This window comes from Amblyomma mixtum, chromosome 9, assembly GCF_055824585.1.
Source record: "Amblyomma mixtum isolate Tamu chromosome 9, ASM5582458v1, whole genome shotgun sequence".
In the NCBI taxonomy this organism is placed as follows: Eukaryota; Metazoa; Arthropoda; class Arachnida; order Ixodida; family Ixodidae; genus Amblyomma; species Amblyomma mixtum.
Window position 1 is genome coordinate 60,769,532 of NC_143020.1, and position 10,368 is coordinate 60,779,899.

General features: G+C 47.7%; 1 protein-coding gene across 1 annotated transcript; it reads left to right on the forward strand.

Moving 5' to 3' along the window:
* The first annotated feature begins 1,290 nt into the window (after nucleotides 1–1,290).
* Nucleotides 1,291–6,870, forward strand: LOC149329244 (TNF receptor-associated factor 6-like). The gene is made up of 2 exons (XM_089560170.1): nucleotides 1,291–1,927; nucleotides 5,556–6,870. Exons 1-2 carry the CDS (start codon nucleotides 1,556–1,558, stop codon nucleotides 6,771–6,773), a joined length of 1,590 nt encoding a protein of 529 aa, XP_089416296.1. The 5' UTR covers nucleotides 1,291–1,555; the 3' UTR covers nucleotides 6,774–6,870.
* The last annotated feature ends 3,498 nt before the right edge of the window (nucleotides 6,871–10,368 follow it).

The following is a 10,368-nucleotide window of genomic DNA, read 5'->3' on the forward strand; positions in this document are numbered from 1 at the left end:
CCACGTTCACATGGTAACTTAAGAGAAAGCTATGCATGTGCCTTATTTGTGTATAGGAAAACCTATTCTAAAATTGTGCTACCCACACGTAATTTACGCAAGGGCAAGGACCCAACCTGACTGCAAATGCGGGAGGAGGTGAGGGAACTCTGTCTACAGCAACGGTGCTAAAGTCTCGAGTTCTCGCCGAAAATGAGCCTTCTCGCTTTGCTGTGGTTGCAACCCCCCGATACTGAACAAAGGTTTTGCGCTCCCCATCTCTTGTCACGCGCAGAAGGTAGGTACACGGCCATTATGTTCGTAGCGAGCTGGCTAAGGTCGTGCATTCGGATCCTACCGGCGGCGTGCTATTTTTTTTCTGCCTTATAAATTTTGAGAAAATTTTTGAATATTTATAAGGATAAGCATGGAGCTCCGCTGTTCCACCACTGCACGCTTTAGAGGCCTTTTAGCGATAGCAAAGCTTCTATGCGCCCTTCCTTTCCTCAAAATCATCGGAATACAGAACGTTGTCAACGCCGACGACCTGTATAGCTTCAGTGCCGCGTTTCTGCCACAACGTTGTCAATGCCAACGCACGCAGCGCACATCTGTCGACTACCGCCGCGTAGCCGTAGGTTGATTAAAGCGCGACTAGGTAAGGTGTTCGCTGTCCAGGGGGCCAGTTATGCGCACTTTTCCTTTGCTCCCGCTCTTCATCGGTTTCGGCGCAGCTCCGGAGCGGCTGAAGGTCGCTGAAGGACAAAGCGACGGAGTCAGCAAAACTCGCAAAATATGACGTAGTAAAGTTTTCGCTTTAAAAGGAAGGGGGCTTTCGTGCGTCGAACCAGCGGCGTCGGATCGAAGCATGGGTAGCGATGCCAGGCGACTACGTTTTCAAGCGCGCGAAAACGCACTGAGCGAAGTCTCGTCTCACTTAAACCCATTGCGCATTAAGTTGCAGGAATGCAGTTGCGCGTCGATTCAGAAACTGATCCAAGAAGCTGCCAGGCGGTGGGAGGGCCGCTGAATGCAGTGAATGCTCGTTTATGTAGAGTTCAATTCGCTTGTCAAAATTTTGCGGATGTTGGGTACGCCGACAAAAAGAAGGAAGGCTTGATGAAGGTCGACGCACCCAACAAGTTTCACACAGTATGTATGAAACTGTATGCATGAATGAAAGAGAAAGGTTATTGGCGTCGGGCCTTATGTACTAGCAACGCATGACAGCAACGCCGCCCACGTCTGTTGAACCAACCCAGCAAACCGAAAACCTCGCAGAGACGTCTAGCTAGACGTCTCTGAGAGGTTTTTGGTTTGCTGGGAAGGCCTTTTGGGCCTGAGGTCTTGATAGCCGAGCGCGCAGAAAGCTGCAGAGAAGGGTGTCGTCAAAGCATTTCGCCTCCGATCTCAAAAAATGCGCCACGAGCGTGTCCGCGAACGCCAACGCTGAAAATTATAGTGTACTAGTACACTATACTGAAAATTTAAAAAAAAATTGTCATCGAGGCGGAGGAACGCAAGCAACCTCTGGGCTTGAGAAAACACGCAAAAAAAAATTTTTTTTTTGTCACGCATGCGCAGTATTTGGGAGATTGCGCGCCGTAGAATGACCGAAGCGTCGGCAGTTGACGATCCGAACAGCGACAAAGCGATGTCTTCCGCTGGAGCTACAGCCCGATACACCCTCGTCGGCTTCTGCCCGGAGCTGGATTGGAGGCCTCTGAGCTTCGATAAGCCCATTCCACCGAACAAGGTGTGCAGCGCCTGCGGACTGGTACGCTACAAGACCGCGTTGCTGCCCTGCGTGCATGTGCTCTGCGAGTCTTGCTACGAGCAGTGCGCCCAGGACGGAAAGCACGTTTGTCCTCTCGACGGCTACGAGTGGAACGATGAAGACGACGTGGACTGGAAGGACTTTCCTCTAGATCAGCTGCTGAAAAGAGAGGTTAGTCTGTATACTTTTTTTGATGTCGAAAAAAAACAAACATCCGGCGTCGGCCACCGTTCGAAGCCTCGCAGCCCGCCGTGACAGGTTGCTCTTGAATGATTGGTCGCCAGAGGTTGCGCGGGAAGATCAACTTGGGTCTCACTTGTCCCATTGATGGCAATGCTTGGAGCAGCCGCCTGCCAGGGCTTGGCTCATCGCTAACCGCTGCGCCACTGTGCCAGATTGGTATGAGGATTCAGAGTGACCTATGAATGTAAAGCAGAGAATGACCAACGCTTTCGATTTGTGTGTTCTGTGCGCACGATGTAGAGGAGCTACGTTTTTAGATTGTGAAGAGTGAGCAGCAGCCGGATGAGGTATGCGTACGACGCGACTTTCGCGCCCTCAGCGGCGGCGCGCGTTCTATTTTCCCCTTCCATTCTTTCTACCCGTTTCTCCGAGCTGCGAGCAGTGATCGCCGCAGAAAGAGCTTCTATCCTAGCATACCAAAGAAAAAGTAACTTTGAGCTCCTATCAAGCAGCAAACAAACAGTACTGCTGTCGTGGCAGCGTTGACAGTCGCTAGCAAGTTACGTGATCAGGTTTTGCGTTCGCGCGAAAAAACTGTTTCGATCTGGAATTAAATTTCGATTAGTTAATTTTAGTTTATATATCCTGTTTTAGTTGAGCTCTATCGTGCACATCTTGTCTCCGTTGCTGTACAATCAATGTGCAGACTTACACCGACGTACCTGACTGTTTTAAAAATAAAAATCTGTAAACATTAAACAAAGTCACCTGGTACAGTCAGATGCCTTTGTAACGAAGTGCACAGTACTGGGAAATTTCTTCGTTATGGAGGTCAGTTTGTTATAGCCGTTGCACCCCTGCACGGACTCACATAAATTATTATTAGTATGTTGGCAGACACCTAGCTTTATTCTGGGCGGGAGCATACATTGAGTGGAAGAAGTCAGTAAGTTTTGTTTTTTTAACTATACGCTACTCTGGCAGACCTGACATGAAGACTGACAGATTACCAATTCGGAAGGTTTACCGTAATACCTGCATTGACAGACATCAGAAAACAGATTGCTAATGTTACCTAGTTAGCGGCTTAACTAAGTTCTGATAATTAACTTTTTAGCTATTGCAGTTAGACACCTGCTTGCAATTAGAGATTGCAGGCAGTGGTTAGTAATAGCCATATCAGTTTTTAGAATTTCGAAAACGTGATTACCCTCGGCGCTGAACTATGCGAACTACCATCACATGAGGTTTTCCATTGTTCGTGTCAACACACATCCCTGTCGGGCAAACGCAGCAATGCTGACTTCCTGGCATTGATCCTAAACCTAGGCATGGCATCCTCTTTTGAATTCATATTTTAAAATTTTGTGAAATGAAGCTTTGACCATCACGACACCTCTGTGAAAACGCAGCCCTCCGCACACAGCTGCAAGCTGCCCCGGAGCAGTGGCGCCAAGGTGATGGCAACGGGAACTAGGCATGTCCCGCCAGTTTCGGGCAATGCGACAAGCCATGACGGCAAAGTACAGTGCAGCTTCTTGATTAGCAGTTTAATAGATTGCGTAGGAATATGGCACGGTTTTGCTCACTGAATAATAGCGCCTTTGAACAGTAACTGCCTTTGCTGCTGAACAGCAGGCTGCAGTTTTCCCACCTGACGAAAGCACTTAGCTTGAACACAACTAGCCACAGCATCTTTTGTTATGTGTTTCCAATTTGAGATTGATGTTGAGCCGATGAAATAGTTTCTGTTTTGTAATGATTTAGAAGGTTAATATATTTTCTTTTCCTTTCTCTTATATCTTATTCCGCATGCAACTTGGAGCACGTTTGGCATACACTGTTAATATCAAAATTGCTTGTTTTTCAAAAACCTGTCAGCCTAACCCTTGCTTTACCTGGATTACTGTTCAGAATGAAATGACGTCGGGTAATCCGGTAGAGTTGTAGGCTGATGCGGAATAAAATGCAGTAAGGTATTCAAACCTCTTCGTTGCACCTCTCTCAGGGAATTCCAAGAAGCGTACATATTGTTCTATGTTGTCATCTTCATCTACAACTGCAGCACGATAGCCTATGCTCGTAACTGTGTAACTGTATATGCAGCATGCTCATACGTGGTTTTCTTTACAGTGGGAATTTGTGAGGATTAGGTGCTTCGTCTTATCTAGGTCAGCTGGTGCATGAGCCATAATCCTTGTGCGGCGCACTTTCACAGTAACCTATGCACTCTATCAGGGCTGTCTTTGTCATGTACTGCTTGTGAGGTCATCTTAATAATACCACATTGTACGTACTCAGCCATGATTGCACACTTTAATCCATGCATGCTGCATGTAGAATGGAGACTTGAAATGACATCAGTGCTCCTCGGAGTTCAGGTCAGCTTTGACCTGGTATTTCTATCCTGTTCTAGTGGGCTTCCACAGAAGCCCATGCATTCTGCTGGTGCTACATGCTTCATCTACTACTGCTTTTTGTTTTCGTCTAAGATACCCGTATTACATGGATAACCTATTCTACCACTCATGTGGCCTTGCATGCAGTGTATGCAATATATGCTGGTCTACACATTCTCTGCTTATAAAGATGTGATTCATCTTTCATCTAGCATCTTTGCGATGTTGAAATAAAGATTACTTGACTTGACTTGGCTATTGTTATACAGGTCTGTGTCCTATAGTTATTCATTATACCTTTCAATATTCAGTAGTGTACCTGATGATATTAAACTGAAAACAAACTTTGTGCAATCTTTCAAAACATTCCTGATGAATATGTGAAGTTATGGTGCATTGTTTTTGTTTTTGTGAGGATGTGTGTATTGTGTACGCTTACTTTTGTTTATTCCTAAAGTGTTGAGGATGTGACTTATTTTATGAATGCAATGTGTCGTCTTAGCATGCCGCATTTATAATGTACAGTATGTGATGGACCTGAAACTAGCCTGTGGGTATGGGTCCAATAGTACTGTGCGTATTGTACCCTTGTAAATTGATTTTCTTTTGAAATAAAACATAAAATCTGGCTGCGGACGGACGAACAGAAATCTAACAGGTTAATCCTTGTTATCCATTGGATTCCATCCCATCATAGTCTGTGTATTCATGGAAGCAGGCATCTTTGTCTACTACATCCTCCTCCTCTTATTGTGTGCTCACTCGGATAGCATGGATATCCTAGCCTTGTTTGAATGCAGCCATGTAAGCTGCATATGCACATAAAGACATGGATGCTGTTCAGTGCGATCGGCTTATGCTATTGGCTGTTACCCAGTTGGACAAAAATGAGCGCGAATGGGGAGAGCTAGAATCCCAAGAGCAGGCACAGGAAAGTACATCTATGACACTATAATTCAATTCCTACATAATAGCGTCAGGACTCTTAGTGACTAGATGCATAAAAGTGAAAATTTAGCCATATCACTGTACTTCGTACGTTACAGCTATCTAGTTTTACCTTTGCTGTTAAAAAAATGTAATATATCCTACTGTCCCTATGCTTAACCAAGGGATGTAGGAAACTGCATGGTAATTTGGCTTACCAAGAAAAATTGTTAATTTAGCTATCCGAGGACTAATGTCATTTCTCTTAATATTCTCTTTTTGCCTTTCAGGTCAAGTGCTGGAATGCAGAAAGAGGCTGCCAGCATGTCACAGCTGCTTCCATGATCACCAAGCACTTCCATAGTGAATGTACACACCACTGTACTTGCTGCCCCAAGTGCTCAGCCAGCATCCTTTGCAAGGACATATGCGCCCACCTCAGATCGGGCACCTGCGGCTCGGTGACGAATCCTGCGGTTGAATTCCAAGGCCAGTGCGATCTCGAGGATACGAGTTCGGTTCCTAATTCAGTTCCTGAGGAAGAGAGTTCGGTTCCTGATGCAGTTCCTGAGGAAGAGAGTTTGGTTCCTAATTCGGTTCCTGAAGAAGAGGTTGCAGTGACTAATTCTTTCAGAGAAGCCTTTGAAAGGCAGGCGGGAGAACTCAAGGGCTATCTGGAAAGAATGACTGTCAATATTAGCGCACATGGTGACAAGCTGAATGAAATCTGTCATGGCATGAACACATTCAGAGAAGCTCACGTGCAAGGACTGGCAATTGGAGCACGAAATTTGGAGAGCTCGGTACGAGCCTTGAGTCAGCTTTCGGTGTTGAATGCAGAAATCAAGGAATCTTTGACCACACAACGCAGTGATCCAGTAAGCCTTCTTTTCACAGAGATGAGCCGCTTAGAAAAAGTAGTGAAAGATGAGTTACGTCATGTAAAAACGGCAACAGCTGGCAAGCTTTTGCAGATTAGAGATGGACTTGATGAAGCCAAAGCTGAAAGGAGAGAAAATGGTCAGAAGACATTGGAGTGCATCACCAAGGTGCTTCAACTCACAAGGCTGCAAACATCGTGGTGCGAATTTTATGTGACAGGTGTGAAGTCCCGCCAAAATAAAGCACTGCGTGAAGACTCCTGTTATTATTACAGCAGGAAGGTGCACCTGCGCGGATACTACTTGTCACCCGGGGCAGAATTTAGGAGGGAAGGACGCTTCGTGAAATTGCATATTTGCATACAGCTGCACCAAGGTGACATGGACGAAGTTGTTCCATGGCCATTGGAGCACAAAATCAAGCTGAGTGTTATGCATCCGGAAAGTGGCGCTGTACGTAAAATTGAGGTTCAGCCATTTCGTTCTGACCGCTTCAACCAAAAGCCAAGGAATTCAAGCAATCCTTTAACTTATTTTCCAGAAGAGTTTCTCTACCTATCAGATCTCCAGGAAGACGGCTTTGTTGAAGATGACAAGCTTCGTGTTAAGTGGCAGCTGCTGCCATGAGTTTGACTTGCATCGGCACAGGGACCAAGAAAAGAGAGTGTCCAAGAGAACAGACAGTGTCTGTGTTTTGCTGGAATAAACTTTTTTCTTTATATTACTGGAACAATTGAAGTAAGCTTTCTGGCTTCTATAATGCTTAGCAATTTTCTCAAAGTAAATTTGCATTTCAAATAGCAGTTATCAAGGTTTGCCTTTGCGGCATTCTTGTTTATTTCTTCCTTATCAGTGCTATTAAGCATTCTATAATCTGCTACGCCACTTTGAGTATTGGTCAGGAAATACAAGATTTTATTTGTACACACCCAGCTTCAAAGCCACAGCTGAACGTGGTGTGTTGCTGGGAATAAATATCTCCGTCGTTATATGCCATACAACTCCCACATTCACATGGCAACTTAAGAGAAAGCTATGCATGTGCCTTTTTGTGCATAGGAAAACCTATTCTAAAATTGTGCTACCCACACGTAATTCACGCAAGGGCAAGGACCCAACCTGACTGAAAATGCAGCGAGGAGGTGAGAGAACTCTGTCTACAGGAACGGTGCTAAAGTCTCGAGTTCTCGCCGAAAATGAGCCTTCTCGCTTTGCTGTGGTTGCAACCCCGTTATGCTGAACAAAGGTTTTGCGCTCCCCATCTCGCGTCACGCAGCAACGTCTTAATTCTTTGTTTACTGACGCCCAGAAGGTAGGTACACGGCCATTATGTTCGTAGCGAGCTGGCTAAGGTCGTGCATTCGGATCCTACCGGCGGCGTGCTATTTTTTTGTCTTGTTATAAATTTTGAGAAAATTTTGAGTATTTACAAGGATAAGCATGGAGCTCCACTGTTCCACCACCGCACGCTTTAGAGGCCTTTTAGCGATAACAAAGCTTCTCTAAGTATTTAACAGAACACCCATTATAATAACGTTTACGTGGTTTAAGCGAGTCGTAATTTTGCGATAGGAGGTGTGGGAAAAATGAATGGCAGTGCGCAGAGTTTCATATTGACGTGCAATAGCTCCAAACTTAACCACCACACATGAAGGAATACTACCCATATTATACGGCATTGGGGGACTATGCGGACGTTTAAAGGTTTCTGCCAAGCTTATAAATGTAAGTATTGTCGTCTGGCGTCACCTCGCGGACGGCGGTGCAAGGCGTGGCCGACGACTTTTACGTAAGGGCAGCAGCTACTGGGGGCCGTTCTATGATAACTCAAGAGGGAGCATTCTACATTGATCTGGCCATGTGTCTTAGAACGCGCAGCTACAAAAAATGGCTGAGGCTTAACTTGGTTAACCCTGGTCAGATGCGAAGCATATTGATGGCTAGGCTTGGTAATACATGGCTTCCCTTGGTTGAATACTTGGTCATTTTAATACAACCACTAGAAGCCTTCGTCGTGGGGGAAGACGACGGCATGGCTACAGCGGAACGCCGACTAACCCCGAGACGCGCGTTGGGTGGGCGCCTGGATTGCCACGGAAGCCGCGTCCGCCTGCCCTGTGGAGCGAGCGTTTCACCTACACTGAGTGTGAACGCGCGTTCGAAATGCGCGGGAATGCCGCTCGAGGACATTCCGGTGTCTGTGCGATGGCATCGTTCTCCCAGCGCGTGGCGGCGATCTGTCGTGGCGTCATGCGTCACGTGGTGTGTCACGTGGTGTGACGTCACTGTACCACGTGGTCTGCACGGCGTGCAACCACAGCGACGGCTCGAGGTGGACCCCCATCTTCCTCTGTCGTGACGTCATGTGTCACGTGGTGTGACGTCACTGTACCACGTGGTGTGCACGGCGTGTAACCACGGCGAAGGGCTGTAGTGTACCTCCGTCTTCCTCTGTCGTGACGTCATGTGTCACGTGGTATGTCACGTGGTGTGACGTCACTGTACCACGTGGTGTGCACGGCGTGTAACCACGGCGAAGGGCTGTAGTGTACCTCCGTCTTCCTCTGTCGTGACGTCATGTGTCACGTGGTATGTCACGTAGTGTGACGTCACTGTACCACGTGGTGTGCACGGCGTGTAACCACGGCGAAGGGCTGTAGTGTACCTCCATCTTCCTCTGTCGTGACGTCATGTGTCACGTGGTATGTCACTTAGTGTGACGTCACTGTACAACGTGGTGTGCACGGCGTGTAACCACGGCGAAGGGCTGTAGTGTACCCCCATCTTCCTCTGTCGTGACGTCATGTGTCACGTGGTGTGACGTCACTGTACCACGTGGTGTGCACGGCGTGTAACCACGGCGAAGGGCTGTAGTGTACCTCCGTCTTCCTCTGTCGTGACGTCATGTGTCACGTGGTATGTCACGTGGTGTGACGTCACTGTGCCACGTGGTGTGCACGGCGCGTAACCAGGGCGAAGGGCTGTAGTGTACCTCCGTCTTTCTCTGTCGTGACGTCATGTGTCACGTGGTGTGACGTCACTGTACCACGTAGTGTGCACGGCGTGTAACCAAGGCGAAGGGCTGTAGTGTACCTCCATCTTCCTCTGTCGTGACGTCATGTGTCACGTGGTATGTCACTTAGTGTGACGTCACTGTACCACGTGGTGTGCACGGCGTGTAACCACGGCGAAGGGCTGTAGTGTACCTCGGTCTTTCTCTGTCGTGACGTCATGTGTCACGTGGTGTGACGTCACTGTACCACGTGGTGTGCACGGCGTGTAACCACGGCGAAGGGCTGTAGTGTACCTCCGTCTTCCTCTGTCGTGACGTCATGTGTCACGTGGTATGTCACGTGGTGTGACGTCACTGTGCCACGTGGTGTGCACGGCGCGTAACCAGGGCGGAGGGCTGTAGTGTACCTCCGTCTTCCTCTGTCGTGACGTCATGTGTCACGTGGTATGTCACGTGGTGTGACGTCACTGTACCACGTGGTGTGCACGGCGCGTAACCACGGCGAAGGGCTGTAGTGTACCTCTAGTAATATGCTTCGCATAAAATAAATATTACCAAGAAGATGACACATAGTACTCGAACGGGATGGTATCTATCCGGATGTCGATGCAGGCACAGTCATTGTCCCCGAGGCCCTAGGGCATGGAGGAGAAAAAACAGGAGGGAGCTCTACGCCACGCGGCCAGCCTTGAAGCCACTCCCTTCCCCGTTTTTCGCTCTCTCTGTGAGTCGTATCAGTTTTGGTATGTTTTAGTGCGCGCGTCTGCGCAGGGCACCTACAGCAAGGAGGTTGATCTACAGTCAGTTTGCGCGCTAATCCGCGCATGCGCGCGCGCAGCGGGGCTACATTTTGCCGCATGCTACACGTGGCGTGATCACGGGGGACCGACCCTGTCCTTTTTTCTATGTTTTCACTTGTTAAAGACTAGGCTTCAAGGTTGTCGCCGGACGCTCCCTCCTGTTATTTTTTCCTCCATGCCCTAGGGCTTAAAGATAACAATGGTCATGTGAAGGAATAGCAAAAAGCGATTGGAAGATTGGTGGCTCAAAAGCAGAGAGGTGATGTAAGGTTAGAAGTGTAGGATTTAGAAAGTGTTTATAGAAAATGGCGAACTTATACACCGATTTATTACACCGTTAAAGAAATAAAAAAAGACGTGCAGAGGCACGGCCGCTTGATGCAAAGCGCAAAGCGAGGTCGCTTTGCGC

What these genes read in the sequence shown, in the direction of transcription:
- LOC149329244 (XM_089560170.1), top strand. Translation starts at nt 1,556, where the DNA reads ATGCGCAGTATTTGGGAGATTGCGCGCCGTAGAATGACCGAAGCGTCG. An exon ending in ATCAGCTGCTGAAAAGAGAG is followed by an intron (nt 1,928 to 5,555) that starts GTTAGTCTGTAT and finishes TTTGCCTTTCAG; the next exon opens with GTCAAGTGCTGGAATGCAGA.